The following is a 25671-nucleotide window of genomic DNA, read 5'->3' on the forward strand; positions in this document are numbered from 1 at the left end:
GGGTAGGCAGAGGTGCCCACAGATGCCTGAGGAGTATGAAGGGACCCCATGCCTGGATCTGGTCACTGGAAGCCCCTCCACACTCCTCATTCACAGAGGGGTCGCCTCCTGCCCCCCACCCCTCGAAGGTCAAGCCGGAATCTTCCAGCCCCGAAGCTCATTCCCAGGAAAGGCCCGCCACCAGGGCTCTGCTCCGGTGAGAAGACACAAAGAGAGCCTCGCAGACTGCAGGACAGCTAGCATCGCCCAGTGATTTATTTCATCTCGGCATAAACAGGCAGGTGGACAGGGTTTACGGGGTTGGCACTCAATACTCGAACACGAGCGCTGATCGGTACAGCATCAGCTGGGCAAAGCTGTGTCTTCAAGATGGCTGTTTGTCTTCAACATCCAGCAACATCACAGCACTGCTTAGTGCTTTCAAAAGCCTCAGAGGAGCTTGTGTCTCACAGGAGGCCAAATCTGGTCTTTTGTTTCATTTCACACCAGTTCACCAAGCAGGTAGGAGGCTCTCACCCATGCCAGTTCCCACACTAGGAGCCGGAGCCTCGCGGTGCCTTCCAGGATGCAGGGAAGCAAAGAGAACGCGGCTCTGATGCACACTCAGATGCAGCCCGAACACGATGGGTTCCCATCCTTAGTTCCTGTTATCTTCCCGTGAATAATGATGTTGCAGAGGAAAGGGGGAAAGGAGAACACTGATTTTTTTTTTAAGACACCAAAAATGAAACATTTTGTAAGCTAGGAAATCGTCTACAATAAGACAGATCGCAAAAGGGCACTTTTGTTTACATTCCGACCCAGGAAGCTGTTACAACAGATGATGTCCTGAAACCATCTTAAAAGGAAAAGGCAAAGACTTAAAAACACATTTCCTTTCAAAACATTTCAGAGGAAGTTACCCAAGAGACCAACAAATTAAACAGTGGCTAAAAGAATCACTAAATTGACACCAGAAAGTAACAAGAGTGGACCAGGTGATTTAAGTATTTGTAGCAAAAGTGATACAGGGAGTTGTTGTCACTAAGCAGCCAAAGAATTTCTGCAGCATTCCTTCTCTGAAAGGAAAGTAAACTGGTGCAGAAATAAAGTCACCGTGGTCCCAGGCCAGCCCCATAAAGCGGCCGGAGTCCACGCTGGCGCTGGCACCAGAGCTCTCCCTGACCAGCAGGAAAAACAGAAAGGAAATGAAGATGACTTCACCCCAATCCTTCCGGTTCCAAACGAACCCTGATTCACAACACAGAAGTCATCATTACTGTCAACTAACCAAAAGATTAAGCTTCCGCGAATTACGTGTCCCCTGAAAATGCCCCACTGCTCTTTCGAATGTCTGGGAATGTCAGTGTTTGGGGGTTTCTTAATTTCATGAGAATTACGGATGTTGTATATGCACTGCCCTCATTTGATTCAAGCGATAGGAGAGCAGGGATCCTTTTGCACCAGCTGGTTCTCTACAGAGCTGGACACAGGCTCAGCAATGGGACAAGCCCTGGAGCGTCGGCCCTGGAGGCCTGCCCCTCGCCCAGCCCTCCTGCGCAGAAGGGTCCTGGGCGGTGGGCTCTTCCATTCGCACACTTGGCGCACCGCCTGACTGGCCCCACACCCCAGGTACTGGCCCCTAAACAGAATAAACTGGTCTTCGCAGCACACAGGTCCTCTGGCACCTGTTCTCAGTGATGCTGCAGTGAGAAACATGGTCTACAAGGTTCAAAGCCCACCACCGTCCTTAGACATCCTCCCGGATCTCGTCCTGACAACTCCCCGGGGCTCGGGGCCAGCTCCCACAGGAAGTGGTGCTTCGTCTCAGCCAGGCGTCCCTTCATTCAATTCAAGGATGAAATAATATCCAAACACTCCAGCAGGGTGTGTCACCGTCTGGCTGTCCACTGTCTGACAGCTAGTATGTCTCCCATCTCCAACGGGGAGAGTTGACTTTGGAAGCCCACTTTAGGATTTGTGTTTTTCAGTGGTAAGCATCCTAGGAATGATTTCTCAAGTAAAATCACAGTGATCATATCTCATTGAGTTTGATATTGAAGGAATGAAAATATTACCTCGGTTCCATTTCAAATAAAAATTGAGCATAAATAATGAAAGTCTGGAGAAAAATGTACTGTCACGTGAGACGCTCGTGTCTTTACGAGAACAGTGTGTTTCTTTTGGACCTCACTTCTTCTCCTGCCATGTCTCCAGTCTGCTCCTACAAAGTCAGGCAGTCTGGAGCCTGGTTTTTCCTAAGATGCTGACCCGAGTTGCCAAGACATCCTGTCATGTCAGGAGCGGTCACGGGCAGGCGCACAAGTTCCGAGAACACACAGGCTGAGACGGCAGAGCCCTGGCCTCAGGACAGGCATGAATCATGCTGAATTTCTAAGCATGCTTAACTGACCACTCTAACAACCACTGCCTCTTTAGGAAGCATAACCTATTCCCCGCACACCCACAGGTCGCACAGAGAGGCTCCCTCCCATCACTGATTCACGAGGAAATCACAATAAGCTACACATGACTCCATCGATCTCTGTGCCAGTAACCTTCAATGGGCACTTTTCCTGTCATTAAAAAAAGTGGATTGGATTCAGAATCCAAGTCAGTTGGCCTCTCTTTACGAACATATATTTTATCCTTAAATGTTTAATAAATAGTACACCCTGCCTTTGAATCCTTGAGCCCTATTACAGTAGTGAAATTTCATGTTAGTTTTATTAATGGTATTTTGGAGTTCACAATTAGACAAAAGTAGTTCATTTGCTAAACTGCATTATGTTGTTGTTGTTTAGGTGCTAATTCATGGTCCCACTCTTTTGCAACCCCATAGACTGCAGCCACCAGGCTCCTCTGTCCATGGCATTTCCCAGGCAAGAACACTAGAGTGGGTCGCCATTTCCTTCTCCAGGGGATCTTCCTCGCTCGAGTCTCCCATATTGACAGGCAGATCCTTTACCGCAGAGCCACCGGGAAAGCCCCAAACCACCTTATAAACACATGCTCCCCTCGTGTCAACATGCTGTCACTCTGCCACACTTTCTTAGGATAATGGTTGTAAAATAAATTTCCCTCAGAGTTACAGAACAAATATTTCAGTTCAGTTCAGTCACTCAGTCTCGTCCGACTCTGCGACCCCATGAATCGCAGCACACCAGGCCTCCCTGTCCGTCACCAACCCCCAGAGTTGACGCGTCCATCGAGTCAGTGATGCCATCCAGCCATCTCATCCTCTGTCGTCCCCTTCTCCTCCTGCCCCCAATCCCTCCCAGCATCAGTCTTTTCCAGTGAGTCAACTCTTCGCATGAAGTGGCCAAAGTACTGGAGCCTCAGCTTTAAACATCACAATTAGTGGGTTCAAACTATACCTGTATGTTTTTCTTTAGAACTCTTAAAACAGAAAGGATTTTAGTCCTCTTTCAGGGGGAATACCACTCTCTTCAAGCCCACTATAAAACATCACAGCGGCTGGGCACACCTGGCCCTGCTTTCAAAGCAGGTGAGCACCACGGCCGCTGTCAGCCTCGCCTACGGACGATACGCTCTCTGGCAAACACTCACAAAAGATCTAAAACCCGAGCAACAGTCAATCATTGCTACACCTTTGAACATAATGATGAACATCCTTGAAACTGAAAGTATTAAACCCACCTCAGTTAGGTGATGAGAGGGACCTGCTCTCAGGTGTGTGGACCTTTGACCCCGTCCGGGGCCCTGGGATGACAGGAAATATCTCCCGTGCTCACTGGACAGGAGACCTTATTGGGAATCAAAGATTTCATCTGTAATACTTCTTACATTCAGAGTTGACACATAGGGCAGGAACTTTTAAACTAAATTAGAAAAGCTTTAAGAGCTTGATTTATCAGTTATAATTTTAAACTCCAAGCTAAAAAAAAGTATGACCTTCTTTCAAGGGTTTCCAGGAATATGGTTCACACTGGCCTCATTTAGGACTCCAGTCTGGGAGCCCCCCGCGTTTCCCAGGGCCTTCTCAGCGCGCAGTAACAAGGGGGCTGGCACCCCGCAGCACTCAAGCCTGCCTCCCGGCTGAGCCACAGCGTCCCGGGTACACAGGGCCCAGCCACTGCACCCGGAAGCACAGTCTCTGATTCTGTTTCCTTCTTTCTCAGATATGTTGTATCTTATTTGCAAAGTTATTTGCTCATATCCTGCATCTTAAGCCATCGACCCCCCATTAAGCAAAGCAAAACGAAGCGGAAGGAATGCAGAGTGGAAAGGGGGCCTTAAGGCAGCGTTGCACGCGGCTTGCAAGGCCCGGTAGTGACAAGCACTACCTCCTAAGTTATCCCCGTGGGCACAGCCCACCCCCGACCCTCTCCCCCGGCCTCCGCTCCCCTTGCGCCCTTTCGGGTTGCCAGTTGGGACACGGCGCATTCCCTGTCTCGGGCTGTGGAGGGACACGCCGGGTGACCACCTGGCCCATCCTATACAGCGCCCTCCTCCCCTCGGTCCGGCCTCTCCTCCGGCAAGTTGAGCACGAAGGGGAAGAGCAGGCCCCGGGCGTCCGCCGGGGTCTGCAGCGACTGGAGCTCAAAGCTGCCTTCGGGGCCCGCGTCGCTGGCGCCGGGCTCGCCCTCACCCGGCGGCACGAAGCGCCAGGTGCCCGCGCGGCTCACGCAGTAGATGGTGCCCTCCAGCGCGGCGCAGCGGAAGGGCTGCAGGCCCGAGGGCGCGCCCGGGGGCCGCAGGTGCGAGGCGCAGCGGCTCCACTGCTTGGCCAGGCAGTGGTAGCGGAGCACACTGACGCCCCCGGCCGGCACGGCCGCCGGCGCGTCGCCGCGGGCCCCACACAGGTCGAAGCGGTAGATGAAGCCGTCCAGGGCCACCATGTCGGCCGAGCGCTCGCGGCTGCTGCTGCACGGGCACTCCTGCCACTCGTCGCGCCGCGGGTCGTACTTGAGCAGGCGGTAGAAAAGTGAGCCCCCGGACACGTAGATCTCGCCGTTGCACGTGGTGGCCTCGTGGGCCACGGCGAAGGCGCCCCGGGGCAGCGGGGCCACGGCGGCCCAGCGGTCGGCGCGCGGGTCGTAGCGCTCCACGCTGAGCAGGCACTCGCCGCCGACGGCGTACAGGTGGCCGTCCAGCGCCAGCAGTTGCAGCTGAGAGCGCGCCTGGCGCAGCGGCCGCACGGTGCTCCAGCGATCAGTGGCCGGGTTGTAGCAGAAGACCCGGTCGGAGGGCCTGGCGCGGCCGTCGGGGCCCGCGGGCCCCACGCCTCCGGCCACGAAGAGGTAGTTGTACAGCACGCAGAGGCCGCAGCCCCGCGCCGGCGCGCCCTCCGGCAGCCGTGTCAGCTCGCGCCACTCGCCGGCCGCCTCGTGGAAGCAGTAGACGGCGGCCTCGCCGCGGCCCTCCGCATCCCCTGACGGGCTCTGCGGCCGGCTGCCCGCGCGGTCCCCGGCCGGCCCGAGAGCGGCAGCCAGCAGGCGGGTGCGGCCGGCGCGTAGGCGGCGGCGCAGCAGCAGGTCGCGCTCGGCCCCCGACAGGCGCCCGAAGACGGCGGGCTCGCGCAGCACCTCCAGGTAATGGTCGCTCATGAAGCGGTAGGCGGCCTCGCGCAGCTCGGCCAGCCGCTGCCGCTTGGCCGCGCTCAGCACCTCGAAGCAGTTGGCCAGGCTCAGCTGCGGCGCCACGGCGTCGGTGGCGCGCTGCGCGGCGCAGGGTAGCTGCAGGCGGCGCGCGCCGGCCACCACGTCGGCCACGTTGTCGGGGCGCACTCCCGCCATGCGCCCGCTGTACGCGTAGGCCAGCAGCAGCCGCAGCGCCGCCCAGCCCACGCCCTGCACCCGCAGCACGTCCCGGGACGCGCGCGCGCGGAAGTAGTCGCTGCGCGCCGCCAGCACCGCCTTGTGCGCCCGCAGCCGGCGGCCCGAGACCTCAATGAGCAGGTCGGGCTCGCCGTGCTCCGGGCCGACGCCCGGCGGCACGGGCGCGGGGTCCGCGGGCTCCTCCGGGGACGCGGGCTCCTCGGTCGGCGGGCGCTCCCCGGGGAACGCGGGCTCCTCGGGCGACGCGGAGTCTTCTGGGGACACTGGCTCCTCCGGGGACGCGGCGCCCGCGCTGCCGACGTCCCACTGCCTCTCCACCACCCGCCGGCCGCTGCAACACGAGGGCGGTGAGGCCGCTGCGTCCTCCGCCGCGGAGGAGGCGCGAGACTGCGGCGGGGAGTCGTCCCCGGAGCTGAAGCACAGGGACGCGCTGAGGCTGCAGGGTGTCTGCGCCGGGGACGCCGCGCCCTCCCCCTCGGCCGCGTCCGGCGGCTGCAGGCTGCCCTCTCCCGGAGCCTCGGGAGCGCCGCCCCGGCCCCCGGCCTGGCCGCACGCCCCGTCGCCCGGGTAGAGGACGCAGGGGACCACTGGGCTCTCCATGCGCGCTCGCTCGGGCCGCTGTCCTCGCTCAGCAGCCCCGCATCACTCTGCCCGGACTCGGGCCGCCCAAGGTCGATGGCTCCTCCGGGCTCCGGGTGCGCGATCAGACCTCACTTTTGTCTAGAGCGGCTTTCGCTCTCGCGCCGCTCGGCTCGCACCCGCCCGCCCGCTCTCCAGAAAAAGGGGTGTGTCGGCGGGAGCGCGCTCCCGCTCCCGGCTGAACTTGTGACCCCAGCGCGGTCCCCGCGGGCGGGCGGCCGTCTGCCCGGCTCTGTGTGGTCGGAGCTCCGCGCGGGCGGACGGAACGGCCGGGCAGCCGCCGCCGCCGCTCTGGGCGCGGGCCCCGCTCTGCGGGCCGAGCTGTCGGGTACTAAGCACCTGGCCCAACCTCTCTCCCGGAGTCACCGTCCATCCGTCCGCATCCCATCGCGTCCGCGCTCGGCGCCGGGCCGCGGTCCACGCTTCCCAACCCTGACTTTCAGTCCTGCATCACAGGCAGCCGCCCGGGGAGCTTTCTCCTCGTGTGTGACCCCCGTTCACCATCAGGGCTGAGTGCGGGCCTGGCTCGGCGGTGTTCACCTGGGGGCGGGCGGGGGTGCGTAATTCACTCTCCAGGTGGGCGTTAGGACAAGTCAGCGCACACACTAGACCCCTCTTCCTCGCTCATCCACCGGGGGCCTTCCTCTGCGACTTCCTTTGTCGGAACATTATGTGTTTCCATGCCATGTCACCAGCTCGTGTTCCTGTTTACGGGGAAAGAGAGGATGTTTGAGTTTGCATTTTCCATAGGTGATTTCATGATAACATCTGCCCCCAGCACCCCCACAGGCTGTAGGCTTCAGATTTGGTGGGAAGGGGATTTTGGCTTTTCGGTGCTGGAGAGAGACTTCAGTGAATACTATTTAGGAATTAAAAGACTGTTCCTCCCCTGATTTTTGAGGCTTGTAAAGAAGGACCCAGTTTAGCCAAGGGCCTTAAATATTAATTCATTGGGTTGAACCATAAAACTGCTGGTTTGGGGATCAGTGACAGTCAATATCAACCATTTCCGAACTCCAACCTAATGAGATGTTGTGTGTAAAATTAAGAACTCTCAGTGAGAAAGCATGGTTAGCCTATGACACCTCCTCAGTTCTGCCGTGCGACAGTTTTCCTGAAACCTGATCCAGTTAGCTATCTCAAATTCGGTTAGAGCCAGTATTTGAAGAAAGGTGCTGAGCGAGGGCTCTGGTGTGGGCTTGGCCTCTGAGGCTGCAACCTGAAACCCGTTTGAATTGCTCCTTCTCTGCACCGCACCTCTGAAAACCTCCAAGAAAGGACGCTCCGAAGAGCACTGCTGCTGCTGCTGCTGCCAAGTCCCTTCAGTCGTGTCCGACCCTGTGCGGCCCCATAGACGGCAGCCCACCAGGCTCTCCCGTCCCTGGGAGTCTCCAGGCAAGAACACTGGAGAGGGTTGCCATTTCCTTCTCCAATGCATGAAAGTGAAAAGTGAAGTCACTGAGTCGTGTCCAACTCTCAGCGACCCCATAGACTGCAGCCTACCCGGCTCCTCTGTCCATGGGAGTTTCCAGGCAGGAGTACTGGAGTGGGGTGCCATTCCCTTCTCCATCCAAAGAGCACACGTGCCCCCAAAGAGAAGCCCAGACAAAACGAAACAGAAAGCAAAACCCACATAACTGCTTGGAAGGCAGAGGTGACACCTGCAGATGAATCAGAAGAATAAACTCTCTTTCCTAAGTTGGCCAAATCTTCACTGAGGCTCAGCAGCCTGGAAGGGGGTCTTGGCATAAGGGGTGGGGCAGCTGTGCTCTGGTTTTCCTACAAAGAGGCTGTGGACAAGAGAAACCCACAAGATACACACAGCCAGGCCCGCCGTCCTTCCAGGCTGTGTTCGCCTCTTAGACCAGATACAGTGACACCTAACCGCCTACCCTCAGCTGCTTCTGATTCTCTGCTAACCGTACTTAATACTGTTACCTGATCCCTGTAAATGCGCAGGGCTGAGTGTATGTATGTGTACGTTTATCTGGCTCTTTCCTGCTGCCATGTTAGGCAAAGGGCTTTCCCATAGTCTCAGAAATACAAGTGTCTCAGAGTTGGAAATTCTAGACATTTGATTCCCTCTCGCTTCCTCTCTCTTCCCCTCCCTCCCTCCCTATTTCCCAGAAACCGTTAACAGTACCCTGTGGGGCATGTTCCCATGTGCAGGGCGCTGTCTAGGACGTGTGGAAAGGCAGCGTAGGGACGGTGAGGACGAGCTGAAACTCTGACCACGGGCGTGAGGGTCACAGGGGTGCTGTGTATTTACTCAGCTGTGCCCCAGCCCGCGGAGCTGCTGGGGAGGTGCTGTGTCCACTGAGATGGAAATGAACTCCGGCCCTGGTGACCGGAATGTGATGACAAACTGGAAACCGGCACAGATTTTATAAGCAAAAGTTCTGGCTCTTTCCCAAAATGCCAGAGGTGTTTTCTTAGTCAGCTGAGCCATTCAGGGAAAGTTAGATAAAAAGTAACACATACTTACGTATCTTACCCAAATATATGTATACACCTCCATGCCTGAAGTAGAACCAGAGAAACTGGCTCTCTGACTTGCTTCTTTCTTGTCACACTTTCTTTGTATGGTATGGCCAATCTTGGACCTCAGAAAACTAACTAGTTTTCCGCCAGGAAAAGAGTTTCAGAACTTCCTAGTTCCTTCTCTGGCCTGCCTCTCATCAGAATGTGCACAGGCCCAACCCCTGAGGGTTCTCCTCTTGGAAGGCATCACAGACTCAAAGCCAAGGCAGGGCATGGGACTCCCTTGAAAAGCCTGAGTTTGGAACGCTCGTGTTTTAAAAGCTCTCTAGAATCCATTTAAAGCCTGAAAGAATCAGGCAAAGCAGAAATTTTGTCATAGCCGCACTAAGCAAGAGCTGAGTGATGAAACAGACACAATCTAGGCGGTCAGCGGCCTCAACAGGCACGTCCACCCCAGCTCCCCGTGTGCAGCCCACTGTCTGAAGAAAGGTTCTGCAGGCCGACAGGTCCTGCCCCCACCCCCAGTACACACACCGTGCAGGACAAAACGGTCAGCATCCCCAGGAGAAAGCAGAGGACCACTTCCTTTTCCAAATGATGTTCAAGAAACTCAACTTTCAGAGCGAAACCCTTTCCCCCAGAATGACCCGTTACTGTGGTCTGGCTTTAAAATGGATGGGAAGGAATCAGCCCATTCTGTGTATAACAGTCCTTGGAGGCGTCAGCGGGTTTGCCAAGATGCTCAGGTCAGGTTTCTTTGGTTGGAAGTCCGGGATTTCCAAAGGGACTTTTCCCCATGTTGTACTTGGCTCTGGAATCAGAGTCCCCCTCTGAGGCTCTGGGAGGATTCTGAGCCTGGCGCCAGCCCTGACAACAAGAAAACCACCAGACTCCCTGCCAACCATGGCACGGGAAGGGCCTCTCCCCCGAGCACCTTTCTGGGGGCTGTTAGATGAACCAGCTCTCCGCCTATCATCGTGACTGACGGGAAGGGATGTGTGAGCAGAGGTGCAGGTGTGCGGTAGTAACAGAATCCTTCCTGACTATTGGTGAGAAAATATTTTAATAGGAACATGTCTGCTTTAAATATAACTTAGTAGCACTCTCTGTGAAGGATATACACCTCTTCTCCACAGTGTAAATACCCAAGCAGAAGTTGTTAGTCTCTTCCTATGAAGTTCTTCTCTCAGTATGAATTTTTAAAAAAAGATTGTGTATGATTTCCAAATGTGGACATTATTTATGCACTTAATGTGGACATCAGATCATTTAAAATTAAGTATGTTTCATTACCATGATATAGGTTGCTAAAGAGAATCTCCCTTTCAAATAAAGTCAATTTTTAAAAAATATTAATGAACAGACTTATGAAGTTTATCTAAACACCTGCAGTGCCTGTTGTTGTAGCCAGTTCCTTCTGGGGGTCCTCTGAGCCAGGCCCGCCATGTGTCTGATCCGAGTGTCCAGCCACCTGCTTGTCACAGTAGGGTCCCAGGACCACTCCCTGAGCCCTGCCCGCAGCTGACCCCCACACACCAGGGCGACCCCACTCACACAGTGAGCAGCCAGTGAATCCTGGGATGACGTTAACCTGAATCTACTCTGCCAGGCTACGGCACTGTAATTTTTAATTTGCTTTTTGCTTTTCATGAAGGACATTTCTAAGACTCGGCAGACTGTAAGGCAACCTCAGTGCAGGAGTGATCGTGACACAGCTCATGCCTGTCTCGTCTGTCTTCCAGGCACTGCTATTGTGTGTGTTACATACGTGACCCTTGCAAGAACCCTTCTGTGGGGCTGTCAATTTTAGCCCAGTTTTGCCAGAGGAAATGAGATGTGAAGCAGTCTCACCAAGTTCATACGATTAACTAGCCCTGCACCTGGCAGGTGGCTAAGCCAGATGGGGCCCACAGCCTGGCTCCAGCATCCATGCCACCCAGCACCCGCCCAATGCTCTGGGTCCTTCTGTCTGCTACTAGTGTGTGTGTGTGTGTGTGTGTGTGTGTGTGTGTGTGTTTTTTAATTTTATTATGTATCTTGGCTGTGCTGGGTCTCCATTGCAGGGTGCCAGCGTTCTCTGGTGCAGTGCATGGGGGCTGCTCTATCTTGGCTGTGCTGGGTCTCCATTGCAGGGTGCCAGCGTTCTCTGGTGCAGTGCACAGGGGCTGCTCTCTAGCTGTGGCAATGGCTGCTCCTGTTGTGGGGCACAAGCCCCAGGGCCTGCAGTCTTCAGTAGTAGCAGTTCCCCTGCCTCTTGAGCACAGGCTCAGCAGTTGTGGTGCACAGTTGCTCCTAGGCATGTGGGATCTTCCTGGACTAGGAATCAAACCTGAGTCTCCCGTGTTGGCGGGTGGATTCTTTACCACTGAGCCACCAGGGAGGTCCTTCCTGTCTGTTCCAGTTTTGAAGGTGAAGCCCAGGACTTTGCTGCATCCGCGCGCTGGACTGAGGGACGCCTACGAGATGCTGGTGGGTCTGGTCCGCTGCCCAGTGCGTCTGCGGGGCAGGATGCTGGTGGCGGGGGCTGTCCCAGCCCTGAGAGGGAAGCAGATGGAGACGCAGGCAGGTCTAGCGGGAACGGGCCCGCTGGGGCTGTCTGTGTGGGCGTGATTTAGGGGAATAACAGCAGGCTAACTCTCTGGCACAGCTGCACTGGAGGAAGTAAAATTAGAGAATTTTCTGAAGAAAAGCCTTTACGTAATAGCTGTTCGCAAAGTCCAAACTCCTTAGGCTGGAAAACAAGGCATTGAGCTGTCTGCTCCCAGGTCTGCCCCGAGCTCGGCCCTCGTCCTCGGCCAGGAAGGCCTCTCCACCTGCAGGGTGAGCGCAGAACTGCCACCGCGCCCTGGTGAGCCCCGAGAGGCTGTGTGTGCGTGCACACCCCACGCAGGTGTGCCTGTGCGTGCAGACCCCGCGCCCTGGTGAGCCCCGAGAGGCTGTGTGCACACCCCACGCAGGTGTGCCTGTGCATGCAGACCCCGCCCCCTGGTGAGCCCCACGAGGCTGTGTGTGTGCACACCCCACGCAGGTGTGCCTGTGCGTGCAGACCCCGCGCCCTGGTGAGCCCCGAGAGGCTGTGTATGTGCACACCCCACGCAGGTGTGCCTGTGCGTGCAGACCCCGCCCCCTGGTGAGCCCCGCGAGGCTGTGTATGTGCACACCCCACGCAGGTGTGCCTGTGCGTGCAGACCCCGCCCCCTGGTGAGCCCCGAGAGGCTGTGTGTGTGTGCACACCCCACGCAGGTGTGCCTGTGCGTGCAGACCCCTCCCCCTAGTGAGCCCCGAGAGGCTGTGTGTGTGTGTGCACACCCCACGCAGGTGTGCCTGTGCGTGCAGACCCTGCGCCCCGCCCTCCCAGAGTGCCGTCCAGAGAACGGCCGAGGTCCTCCGGCTGCAGTGGCACTGCCTCAGTTTATGCGGGAGAAAGGCCCCGCGGGTCAGAGAGCCAAAATCAGGGGAGCGTCTCTGTGCCCTTGGCTGTCACCAGTGACGAGCCACCTGGGTAAGATGATGCCCAGGGTGAAGGGAAGAGGTGTACATTAATCCAACAGGACAACTAGGTCAGGAAGATCTGTAACAGAGCTTCACCATTCCGCCTCCCTCATCAGATCGCCAGTCTTTGTTTTTAATCTGAGAGACACACACGGTGTCAGAGCGTCATGACTCACGAGACAGCCCTTGGTAGGAGATGGACTCTCACTCCCGTAGTCAGCACATTAGGGCGGGGGCACTCGGGGGCATTGCTGCTGTGGGCTCAAGGGAGCCTGTGCCTTCAGTCACCACCAAACGTGATATCACAGACAGGACCCAACTTGGTGCCGTTACAACACGGCCCTGTGCTCCGTGGAGTCACACACCCCGAGGGACTGAAAGGAGAACATAGAGATACAGGTGTGCATTCGTCACTTGGAAGACTCCCAAGTTAGCTGAGTACAAACGATACCCTTGCTTTCCAGATGCACCTTCAGGGAACACGCCCAGAACGCGCGGCAAGAGAAGCGCGTGCCTCTGTCTGCGGCTCGGGTTTGGGAGGTGCTGACCTCGGCAGCCACGGACGGTGAACACTGCGGTCCCACAAGGAACCACTGGGGCTGGAAAGAGGCGCACGGACCACAGTCCCACCAGGAGACCTGTAGCCATGAGACCCAGATTTGAGCAACGGTAGAGTAACCTGAGCTCTTCTAAGATAAAGCTGTCTTGTGCGTCCTCTGAAATTAGAGGTGAGCTCTCCGCCAGGGATGGAAAGCTGGAGTCAGAAGTGAGAGACTTGCCTGGGCTGAACAAATTCACACTTCCCCCCGGTTCTTCAATCTGTTAAAGTCCCATCAGCGGTGATAAATAATTAATAGTATTCTGTCACTTACTTGGTTCACATACCGAGCGGATATAGCTGAACACCCACAATGTTTCAGGAAGTGCCCTGGGTCCTAGACAGGAGCAGGAACCAGAAAGACTTGACCTCAGCCCCCACGGAGCTCCCAGTCTAGGGAGAAAACAAACCTAAGCCATCCTTGTACGAATTCTAGTGAATTACAAACCACATAAACAAGGGTCTGAGAGGCGTGATGGACCTGGTTTCTACTGGCATCAGGGAAGATTCCTGAGAGCAGGAGGGAGCCAGACACAGGGCCAGGGGAAGTGAGAACAGACTCCTTGGGTTGGAAACAAGCTTGACCAGTTCAGAAACTGGAGAGCCTGGCGCGGCCAGGAGCCCCAGGGTGAGCAGGGCCAGGCCGCACCCTCGCATCCGAAAGTCAACAGGAATCCTCTGATGGCTTCAAAGAAGGGAAGGGAGGTGACAGGGCAGCCATGCAATCTGTCTTCTGTTTCAGAAAGAGAGCTTTGTGTCCTTTTGCACAAAAAGATTGATTAGACTTCTTTTAGACTGATTTTCCATCACTGCCAAAAGGACCACACACATTAAAATGGATGCGCTAAATCTACATGTATGGGTGTGAATGAATTCCAAACACATGATTTTGAATTGTTGAAGGTCTGCCCTTTGCAGAAAGATGCCGTATAATATGATTTTCTGCTCCTGCTTGTGCTCAGTTACATCTGACTCTGTGCGAGCCCATGGACTGTGCTCGCCAGGCTCCCCCATCCCTGGGCTTCTCCAGGCAAGCACACTGGAGTGGGTTGCCATTTCCTCTCCCAGGGGACCTTCCGGCCCAGGGACTGAACCTGCCTCGTGTGCCTCCTTCACTGGCAGGTGGCTTCCTTACCACTGAGCCACCTGGGACGCACCATAGTACTATTCACATCCATTTACCCATGAAAACAACTCCCACATCACTCATGGGAGTGTGAGTGGGACAGGCTTGGGGGGTGGGGTGGGGAGGGGCTGTTCCCCTGCTGTGTGACACCTGGTTTCCTAAGGATTTGAAGGGTAAACGGCAACATGATAACATGTATTAAAGCTCACTGGGATAACATCAGTATTTTAATTCACATTGTTAATGGTGTTTGATTATTTTATAACTTACAACTTAAAAATGTTATCCCATATGTGTAGTCAGTATTCATCAATTAAATAATCAGTCTGGACTGCGACTGACTCTCACGGAAGCCACACAGTCTGAAACATAATTAAGTCACTCACTAGGTAACAAGACTCCTAAGTTGCCATACTCTTAGTGCTGCGAGTACGTGAGTCAAGTCAAGGTCAAACTGAAATGTGGGGAAGTTAAATAAAAACTCACATTTTACAATTTTCAAAGTTCTAAGCTCTTGGTTTTATACAGAGACTTATCTAACATCACACACACCCGTTCCTGGCAAGTTGGAACCCAGATCCCTCTCCTACTAACTGCACTTATTTACTTATCACTGTTGGCATGAATGGACCACAAGCTAGAAAGCCCTGTCTCTGACCTCTGTCCTGCTTTGCTGTGGTTAAGACGTAACAATAGAGTCCCCCCGCCCCCACCTATGTCCTCAGGTATCCTGCCAGTTCCCAGAAGCGATGCTCTTAACCGAGGCCCGCCCCTTCCGGCTCAGCAGGTCCTGGGAAAGGGCCTGAGTCTTGCCTGGAAACCGCTGCAGAGCAGAACTGCCTTCTGTTTGGCTGTCAGGAGACAAGGAACCTGGCAGAGAGCTTACAGGGAGGAATTCATCCAAATTCAACATGTGATCTCTGTCCTCTAAGCAACGAGGGTGGCGGACGGGACACGGAGGCAGATAAAATGCCAGCTCGTCTCTCACTGTTGACACCTGGCTTCTGAAGCAGAAATCCAGACACGTTCTGTCAGTGGGGGTTCCTCCATGTGAGTGTCCCTCCGTATGAGTGTCCCTCCATGTGAGCGTCAGAGGCCTCTCCCCTCAGGACAGTCCTGAGACTGCCAGGAATAAGTGGATGCAAAAACGAAACATTTAAGTGATCTTGAGGCTCAATCCAAGGAAACTACTGGGTTGGCCAAAAGATTAGCTAGGGTTTTTGTTGCATTATATGGAAAAACCCAAATATTTTGGCCAGCCCAAAGTATTATTAACCTGCTGTCTTTGCAAACTCTTTTAAAGTGGAAGTGTTAGTTGCTCAGTCATGTCCGACCCTTTCTGACCCGTGGACTGTAGCCCTCCAGGCTCCTCTGCCCATGGGATTCTAGGCTGCCATGTCCTCCTCCAGGGGATCTTCCCAACCCAGGGGTCGAACCTGCGTCTGCTACATCGCAGGCAGACTGTTTCCCACTGAGCCACCCGGGAAGGCCAGCATCTGCCTAAGTAGAGTTTACAGGCGAAGGCTGCCAACATACGGGTTTCCACTGGATTTCCCCCAAGTGCGGGCGTGGAGTCGGGGCTGCGGTGAGGTCAGGGTGAGGGGGTCACATGTCTCAGGAAGAGGCTATTTTGAGAAACAGCACTCCCACTGGGGCAGACACCACAGGAGGTTAGGCAGTGATGACTCTGGGGAGGGTGCGACACCCCACACATACACATCACCCCTTCCGGCTGTCTTCTGGAGTCTGGAAGTCCACAAGGAGGTGGCCGTGATGCTGCACAGCCCGGCTGGGTGGGGGGCATCTTCAGGTCCGGTCCCAGCACAGCCGACCCCAGGAGCCCCTCGCACAGCGGGCCTCACCAGGCAGGCCTGGGCTGGCCCGCACCAAGGGCCCAGGCGACAGGCACGCACCCCGCGGGCAGAGCCCTCTCTCCCAGGCCTTCCGCTTGGGCAGCTGGCCTTGTTCTCTTTGGAGCTCTGCCGGGCAGCCCTGCCCCGCACGGCCCCACCCTCAGAGGCCAAAGGGCCAGTGAGACTGAGCCTTGACCCCACACGAGGCCCCTGTGCTTGGACCGGGACACCCAGCCTCCGCGGGGCACAGACCTCAAGGGCTCGGGAGCCGGGCCACGGAGGGCAGGCGGAGGGCTGCACTCAGCACCGCAAGGCGGGCAGCTCGGGCCCGGGAGCCCGCAGCCCCGCCAGCCGGCAGAAGGGGCTGGAGGGGCCGTGGCAGGATGGCGCAGGGTACAGCTCATGGTCCCTGGGGCCCCTTGGTGCAGCCTGGTGCATGGATGAGATGAAAGAGGAGGGGCGGTCATCCCCTGGGTGACGCCGGCCCCCCACGGGTGTGCTCCGGCCCCAGGGTCCTAAATGCTGGTCACTGCGGTGAAGGAGGCTGTGCTGAAAAGGGCAATCACACCGCTCCCGCTCTTAGGACCCACACACGGGGGCCTGGTGCCGACCTGTGAGAAGTCCGGGGCCTCCGGGGACCCAGCTGGAGCCCACAGAGACAGTGCTGCCAGGGGCCCCAGCTGGCAGCAGATGTGGGCGGCCTCAAGGGCATCCATCGAGCTTCCCCACCAGACTGCCCAGCCTGTACGTCTACAGGGCACCGCAGCCCCGCTGTTCTGAGCCGGCAGGTATGGAGTGGTCAGTTATGGAGCCACCTGGACAGGGCTGCCAGCAAGGCAGGAATAGCGCAGTAGCCGCAGCTGGGCAGGCAGTGGGCAGACGCGTCAGGGCTCCGAGGACAGGTGGGCAGGGCTCCTGGACTGGGCGCTGGGTGGCAGGGCTCAGCAGCGCCATGGCCCCACGATGCCAGAGACGGAGGGCTCTCCGGTGGGCCGGATGACGCCGGAGGAGACTTCCAGGAGGGCCGGGGTGGCCCTGCTGAGTGCTCTCTCTGTGACTTGAGAGAAGAGGGGACCGGGAGAAGGAAGGGCTCCGCTTTCAAGTGCAATTTGGAGGAAACATACAGGAAGCAGGCTCCCTGGGTTCACGGATGAAGCTCTTCTTCGCCCCAGCGCCTCCAAGACTGTCGAATTCAGACGGGGCTTCAGAGCCAAGATCAGTCCAAGCAGCTCAATCAGATCTCTCTGAAGACCTCCTGGTATCCGAGGGGCACCAGGCAGAGGCCCTGGAAGGGTCTTGCAGTAAAGAACAGGGCTTCTAGGAATTTTAAGGATGCTTTTCACAGCAGCCTTGCAGGGAGTCCAAGGTGGAGAAAGGACTGAGTGGATCTGTGGATGACACCTCTGTCTAATGGCTTCAGTCCCAGCAGATCCATAGAAAGCCCACGATGTTTCTAAGATAACTGCACAGGAAGAGATTCTGCCAGCTGGTGTCAATGGGACAGATCAGCTCAACGAACCCAGGAGGCAGGCTGAGAAAATCACTCAGCCGCAAGCACCAGGCACTTTTTATGGAAAAGGGAGGACTTACAGGATCAATAAGGCAGAGCCAGGAGCATCTGAGAATCACTCCCGGAGCTGGAACTGAGCCCACTTGTGTCCGATGGACCTGCAGGGCTGCCCATGGAGCGGCCGCTGCGTGTCGCCCTTCCCATCTGAACAGGACAGTGGCGATGTGTCAGCCTGGCTGGGCCGCCGCACCCAGGTGTTTGCTCAAATGCCAGGCTAGAAGGTATTTCTGTGAAGGTATTTTTAGTTGAGATTAATATTTAGACCAGCAGACTTGGAGGAAAGCTGACTACTCTTCACTGTGTCTGAGACCCACTCCCTGCTTCACAGATGGTGTCTTCTCCTGTGTCCTCAGCTGGAGGAAGGCCTGGGGTCTCCACGGGGTCTCTGTTATCAGGGCACTTACCCCATCATGGGGGCTGCACCCTCACAACCTCATCACCTCCCAAAGCCCCCCACTTCCTAATACCATCACCTGGGGGTTGGGCACAGCATGTGTATTTGGGGAACAGTCTGCAGCAGCCACTGTTTGTGGGTTGGTCGTCAGACAACCCCACCGGCTGGAGCGAGCTTCCTGTCATCTGTGCTGTGGGCCGCAGCCCACTGGCCACCCAGCGTCGGAACAAGCCCCGTGCCTTTCAGTGACCATTCTGACGGCTGTCTGAGGAACTGGTCGTGGGGGCCAGGGGGGTGCCTGTGGTGGGAGCAGGAGGCGATCCTGGCTTGGACAGAGGCAGCGGCTCCGCGTCTGCACCGTGGCCCCGTGACTAAGGGTTCTCAAGGCCAGCGCTGAGGGCACCCCCCTCAGCACAGGGGCTCTCGCTTACACAACGCTCGGCCACGTCCTCCCCCAGTCTTGCTCTGTGAGCCACGCAGTCTCAGCTCTCCAAAGTTAATCCACGTCCTGCTCCATCAAGGCCTAGCGTGTAAAGCTTCGTCAAATTTACAAAGGAAATGCCACAGTTAATGAGGGATAAACGTGTATTAAGTCACAAATCTCTGACATGGCCGGGGTGCCCATCGGCCTGCCTTCTTTCTCTGACGCGCCAGTGTCTCTGACCACTGTCTCCGCAGGGTGTCTCCTGCCGTCCTCCGTCGCTCAGCTTCATCCTTCAGACCCCAACTCACAATCCCTGAGTCACGTGCTCTCATAGCGGTTTATTCCTCTCCTTCAGAGACACTGCCTGCTTGTTACCACACTCGAATTAACATCACTTTCACCGTATCAGAACCTAAGCTGTAGGGAGACAGTTTGTGGGAGCCGGAGGCTGTATCAGTTTTAAATGCCATTGTATTCCCAGCACCTAGAACTGCGCCTGACCTGGGTGGGACAGACACTCCATAGATGTTTGTGAAAGGAAGAAATTGGTTTTTAATCCATCAAATATTGTATAAGACTTGCAACGGCTTCAATTTCCAAAGTGCTGTTTATTTTAATATTCTTTCTAGCAGGAGCTGGCTTGCTGGCAAAAGGCAAACTCCTGGAAGTTCTTGGTTTACCCCAAAAGCCAAAGCTCATTGTTAACTATTTCACAAAGAGCTGCGAGTGCCAACACTGTCATTTTAGAGTAATTACAATAATTCCAAGAGAGAAACCTGAGTCAAGGCCCCAGTGGAGACAGTGATCCCTGAACTCCCCAGAACAGATCCGCCCTGGGCCACCAGGGGAGGACGCGCCAGGACAGGGAGGGTTCTGGTCTGCGCCCCGATGGCCCCACGGCACCTCTGGGGCGGCCCTGCAGCCGTCCTCCTGGGTCACGTGCCTCCAACTAGGGAGGCCGAGGGGCATTACAGCCGCCTAAGTAGTTCCAGATTCACCGCAGAGCTGTGATTACAGACAATTTATGCTGTTGGTATTTAGGAAAAAACTGAAACAGGATCCCAGATGGAGGCCCCACAGCACGGAGCGCCGCCTGGTTTCAGCACAGGGACGAGACTGGACTTGGAGCTGAAAGGAAGCCTCCTGCTTCCCCGGTGCCAGCGTGGCAGCTTGTATGAGCACATGCAGAAACGGAGCGATGGGGCTGCCAGGAAGATGCTCGGGGACGAAGGGACGGCCTCACCGCGTTCCCAGACCCTCTGTTCTCCCAGCGCTGGAGCCAGCAGCCGGCATGGTCCCGCCCCAGGAACACCCAGACACTGGGACCAGAGGGGACCACACAAAGCCAGGCTGCCCCAGCGGCTCATCCTGATGAACCACGGACACTTCACTGTCTTCTCCCCTCCTCCCAAACCCAAGAGGGCCTTATGGCCTGTAAGCAAAATCTCTGAACTCTTTTCATTGTGTTCTAATTATATTATCAGCAATATCCCGTGCAATTGACATTACAAGGTGGAAAGACCTTATTTCTTTAAACATTTGCTTTGTTAGGCCCCAAAGGGACAGCCGGAACCTCCAGTTAAGAGTGCACTCAGGGGACTGTCTCTGGGCAAATCTGAGGGGTGCGGTGCTCCCTTCTTCCTTTCCCGGGTACGGAGGAGGACTCTTAATAATAGGGCACCATTAGCTCAGGGTAAGAGGCCAGGGGAACACTGGCAGTCCATTAAGGGTCCTAATTGGAAGCTGAGTACCTGTGGTTGATGTGAAAGGGAGGGAGGCGGCCTGATCACAGGCTGGGAAGAGTGAACTCGCCACCCCCCAACCCCCACTGAGGGGCTGCACAGGGATTTAAAATCTGCCTGCAAGGCGCCTTCAGTGCTCTGAGCAGAAATAAAGCTTATTACATTGATTTGTTCTTTTCCTTGCCCTTAGAATAGATGTGGGGGTGGGTGGAGATAGAGGATGTGGTTTTGTAGGAACCTAAGAAGCGGTGAAATTTTTTTTTTAATTTACTTAAGGCTACAGGAGCAGCCACGCCAGAGTGGCAGACCCTGCCGGCCCGACCCGGAGGCTGGGGTTGGGGGGGGCGGGCGGGAGGCTTCCAGTGGAAATGCATTTAACCTCCCCTTCAGACACGTGAGCCGGCCACATGCTGTCTTTATTGAAATGCGGCTTCTTCTCGCGCCCCACCCCCGGCCATCGTGATGTCAGGCACGTTCCAACCCAAGCGACAAGCACCGCTGGTGGCCCGTCTGGTCGGTCAGTGGGGCAAAGACTCCAAGAAAAGAAAGAACTCGCTGTGCACCAGCCCGGCACCCCGCGAGCCCCCAGCAATGCCGGCTGCACAAGGAGGGGGGCCGGGGTGTCGCGGAGGGCCCCGGGGTCCGCAGGGCAGTCGAAGGGGTGATGGGGGCGAGCCGGCGAGGAGCCTCCGCACACCCTCCGGCACGTCCCTCCCCTCCGCGGTCCCAGGTCCGGGAGGGCCCTCCCACCCGCTTCCTGTGGCGCCCAGAGACGGATGCTCCGGAGGCAGCGCGGCCCGGCCATGGCCGCCCGCGAGCCAGGCCCGCGCGGCGCTGAGCACAGGCCCAGGCACTCCTTGGGAGCGGGAAGTGGCCGGCTTTGCCGGCCGCAAACGTGGCCACTGGGCCGGGACCGCCTCCCCAAGGAGCGTCCGGCCTGGGGCGCGGGGCGCGGGGCGCGGGCCCGGCTCCTCCCCGCCGGCTCCGGCTGCTCCGCCCCCGAGCTGGCTCTGGCTGGGCTGCGCTCGCCGAAGCCCGATCGGCGGCGGGAATGACGGAGACTACGGCGCCCCTGGGGCTGTGTCCTCGGAGGCGGTCGCCGCGGGCACGGCGCAGGGGCTGGTCGCCCCCCGCTTCCGGCTGCAGCGCCCGGGGAGTCCCCGCGCCGCCCCCTCCACTAGGCGCCGCGGAGCCGGGCAGGACCCCACACTCCACCGGGCCGTCTCCCCGCGCTGCCCACCGTCCCCGCCCGGGGGGCCACCGCTGTCCCGGGCAGTGCCCACTCTCGGACCCCGGGCCCAATTACCCTCCGCCTCCTGGGCCCGTCTAGCCGCTGCCTGCCCCTGGGGGCCCACCCCTACCTCTCAGGTCCTCGCCGCGCCCTCCACCCGGTGCCTGCCCGCGCCCGGGTGCGGAGCCCTCGCCGGGGTCCCCGACGCGCGCGCGCCGGCCTCTCCCGCACTGTAAGAACGCCGGGGGCGGGCGGGCTGCCTCCCGCGCACCTGCGCGAGCGCCCGTGGGGGCCCGCGCGTCTTTCCGGGGCCCAGCGACGCCAGCCTGCCCAGCGAGTGCCCCCGCGGCCCCGGCCCTGGCAGCGCGCGCTCGGCCGCCGCGGCGGCGGGGCCCGGCACTCACCACGTCCTGGAGGCCGCGCCGGGCGCTGGCGGATCTGAGAAGCGCGCCGCGGCGGGGACGCGGGCGGGAGGGCGGCCGCAGCCTGGAGCCGGGAGCGCGTGCTCGGGAGCGCGCCGGCGCGCCCCGGCCCCCGGCCGCCCGCCCCGAGCCATCGCCGCTCGCTTAACCCTTTCCAGGGCTGTGAGGGCCCGCGGCCAGCCGGCTGGACGCGCAGGAGGCGCGGGCTGCGGCCCGGACCCCTCGCACCGCGTACATCCTGAGTTTGAATCCAACAGCTCCGCCATCGCCCAGCGAGAAACAGGTTCCCGCTGGCGCGGTCCCCGCCAAAGACCAGGCTCTTTTGTGTCCTGGTCCGCCCATCCCCCCAGAAAAAATAATATATATAAAATAAAATAATGGAATTTAGAGTTTAAGTTTTTGGAAAATTAGGGAGGATGCGTTGTTGAAACATTTAGTGGTTAAAAAACTGCCTACATCCGTCCGGAGTAAAAAGGCAACATTGAGAACACTCAAGTAGAGGAAACGCTGAAACTTGTTCTTGTATCTAGAAGCGTGGCCCCCCACCTCCAGGTCCCTGCAGCGGGGACAGCGCAGTGCGACGAGGGACCCTCCGAACCTGAACCCCGAACCTCGAACCTCGGGGAGGAGCAGGGCCAGGGACCTGCCAGCGCACGGGGAGGTGCGCCCCCGCCCCAGCCTCGCTGCTCAGTCACTGAACACAGCTCTCCTGCGGGGTCAGCTCTGGTTAAGACTGGACCCCTGAGGGTCAGTGTTATTTTAAAGGTTTTGTGCAAAGTAATGATTGAATTTCCAGAGGCACGGAAAGCTTATGTCTTTACTTTTCTTTTAAAAAATTTTGCCTTCGTCAGTCTTCACCAGTTAAATGTTAACGCGCTCTTCGGTTTTCAGTACCAGAGTTAATGCCCTGAGACCATCCTTCAAAAGATCTTCCTTTTAATTACTAAGTACAATACTACAGCATTTGGGTTAAAGGCGGCAGACACAGAGCAAACTATTGGGAAATAACATCCTTATCAGTTAATTCTAGTGGATGCAGACCTTTGGATGCTGAAACAACTCCTATCCTGCACCATTTTTATTTTACCCAGCTGATGTCAAGTATTTTAGAATCTTCTAGGGTCGTTTCAGTGCATCTGTTTACCTTTTTACATGGAGACTGCGTGTAACAAGCTTGCCCTACACCATGATTTGCAGATATCTGGAGGGGAGTTTAAATTTATCCTCTCCCCGCATCTTCTCAAGAGGAGTGGGCCTGACCGTGGTCTCACAGCACCATCTGGCTTCCACGTCCACCTGTCTGCATCAGCCTCCAGGGGCCACCGGGCCTTCCCCAGCCACAGGCGCTGTCACCACTGAGGTCCCGGTGTGTCCTCTCCACCACTCTGCCAGCTTCCAGAGATCCACTTGTAAGTCATATTAACTTTTCTCCCCACTGGCTTTACAATGCTTGGCATATGGTAGGTTCTCAATAAACGTTTACTGAAGGAATGAGAAAAATAAATGAATTAACTTGGAAAACCCATGCAACCTCTAAGCCATCTAGTAGAGAAGCAGAGCACTGCTTTTCAGGCTTCAGGTGTTTTATTTTTTACTTTTTGACCACGCCATGCCACGTGGGGGATCCCAGATTCCTGAGCAGGAATGGAACCTGTGCCCCCTGCAGTGGAAGCAGGGGAAGTCCCTAGATGCTTTATTAAAAAAAAAAAAATACACTCTGGCCCCAATGTGATCAATGGAAATTGCAGAAAAACATTACATGTATTTAATCAGGAGTTCATTCAAACGCCAGGGACCTCTAGATTTCCTGAAATTGAACCTGGGGTATAAAAATGCCAAGAAGCACTAGCTGTCTTAAATATTTTTTAAAAAACATCTATTTCTAGAGTCTTTCAAGAAAACTATTTTGCTATTTAAATTCTCATGGCTCAGGGAGAGCCTGCTTTTGATGGTTGACTTCAATTGTGCAAATGTATCACTGTGCAAACCTGTGCCCAAAAAATCGAAGTTAAAGCTCATGGAATCATCCTGGTCATGATGGTTGACAGGCCCCTGAAGGGGACCCAGGTCCCAGGCTGGGGGCAGTGGGGGGAGCTCAAAGCCACATTTGGAAGCTTCCTGGAGCAGTGGGGAGAACGAGACTTTGGAATCCGGCTGGTGGGGTTTCTAACACGTTTCACCACTGCAAGTACTGTGAATTCAGACAAGATCCTTACCCTCTGTGCTCACTGTCCTTCTCTATAAAGTGGGGTGTGACTGTCCTCCTAGGGGGACAAAGCAAGATGCGGGCTACAATGCACTCAGCGCCGCAGGTCATAATCTTAGGGGAGCAAGACTCACCCTTCTCACTTCTAATTCTGTCACGGCCGCTCAGAGTGATTTCTAACAAATACCTGGCTTCCCCAACTCTGTGCTCCCCCACAGAGATCACCATGCGTGGAAGAGGGGGTGGCTGGTGGGTCACAGCCACTGGTTCTGAGCCTGCAGTGCTGGCACCAGACAGCAGAGCATTTTCCCTTGAATAGCCCTGAGCGTTTTCCTTTCAGCAGCCCCGCATTCACACGCTCCCTCAGTCTCCCACAAGGAAAAAAAGCAGTTAAATTCCAGCGGCTGTCAGGAATCGACCCAATCACTACAAAGTACTTTGAGTCTCTTGGCATGAAAAATTAATTAGAATATCTGTGTGTTGGCATGGAAACCGCATTCCCTGGTTCATTTAAGAGTTCTGTGCACATTGTACAAAAGGCAAGCCCTGCTCCTGGTTGCGTCCCTGTATTCCCCCAGCCCCAGCCTGACTGCTCCCTTCAGCTCTGTTGAACTCCGGGTGCATCTCCATCCTTTCATGTGACCAGTGGAGGCTCCTGTCTTCATGTCTGAGTGTTTCTGGTGCCTAGAGCCTTGTGCTCAGAACAGAGGATGCTGCCAAGCTCTCTGGAGCACCGCTGACTCCTGACTGAACAGGGCGCCCACATGGATGGTGCCCTGGTTGTGCCAGTGCAGTCATCTCACACCATACATGGTGCCTGGCCCACGCTCACGCCCTGGTTGTCCTGACGTCAGTATGACAGCAGAGCCTGTCTTGGTGGCCTCATGTACCGGTCAGCACTGTGATCTTCAGTCACTGCTGAGTCAGTGACCCAGTGACCTCACTGGGCCTCTCATCGCCCTGCACTCTGGCCTGCGTGGACCATGTCAGCTGCTGTGCACACATTTTTCTCAGCAGACTGCACGCTACCAGGAGGCGCTAAATCCTCGTCAAGCAAGTAAATAGTACCATCACTAGATGGCCAATACGTTTATTAGTATCGATCCTAGCAAATATTCTTTTGGAAAAGAAATAAAAATTTTAGTTAAAGTATCTTCAAAGTATGAATTCATAATGTTCGAGCAAGTTATCTGCAATTAAGTATGATTTCACATAAATCTATGTAGTATGTCTATATGTAAGCACAGGTACAATTCTGCAAAATACTAGTTGTAGAGACACACACTCATGTGCACATGCACACACACACACACACACACACACACACACACGTAGGACCCCAGGAGGTGGAGACTCCTTCCATTTTACAGCTGAGGAAATTTAACTCTCAGAGGCTTTCATCATCATCTCTTTCATCCTGTGTGAGGTGGAGCAGGAATTGTAGTTCAGCCCCAAAGCCCTGGTTTATGTTCACAGTGAAACGCCATCCTCCCAAATGATTGAATGAATCCATGCTTCAGAGAGCAAATCAGGAAGGCTTCAGTTCAGCTCAGTTCAGTTGCGTCCTAATCCTTGCGACCCCATGGACTGCAGCACCCCTGGCCTCCCTGTCCATCACCAACTCCCGGAGTTTACCCAAACTCATGTCCGTTGAGTCGGTGATGCCATCCAACCATCTCATCCTCTGTCGTCCCCTTCTCCTCTCGCCTTTAA

General features: G+C 56.2%; 1 protein-coding gene across 2 annotated transcripts; it reads right to left on the reverse strand.

The window, feature by feature from the left end:
* Positions 224 to 21814, reverse strand: KBTBD11 (kelch repeat and BTB domain containing 11). 2 transcript variants are annotated; one of them, XM_018042010.1, is made up of 2 exons: positions 21735 to 21814; positions 224 to 7123 (listed from the first exon to the last, which is right to left on the reverse strand). In XM_018042010.1, the coding sequence occupies exon 2, from the start codon at positions 6378 to 6380 to the stop codon at positions 4437 to 4439; it is 1944 nt and encodes a 647-aa protein (XP_017897499.1). In that variant the 5' UTR covers positions 6381 to 7123; positions 21735 to 21814; the 3' UTR covers positions 224 to 4436. The 2 variants fall into 2 exon arrangements, with proteins under 2 accessions (XP_017897499.1, XP_017897500.1); XM_018042011.1 differs by lacking the exon at positions 21735 to 21814 and adding an exon at positions 21461 to 21647.

This window comes from Capra hircus, chromosome 27 (assembly GCF_001704415.2).
Source record: "Capra hircus breed San Clemente chromosome 27, ASM170441v1, whole genome shotgun sequence".
Classification (NCBI taxonomy): Eukaryota; Metazoa; Chordata; class Mammalia; order Artiodactyla; family Bovidae; genus Capra; species Capra hircus.

Coding starts and splice junctions, on each gene's coding strand:
- KBTBD11 (XM_018042010.1), bottom strand. CDS start 6,380: ATGGAGAGCCCAGTGGTCCCCTGCGTCCTCTACCCGGGCGACGGGGCG.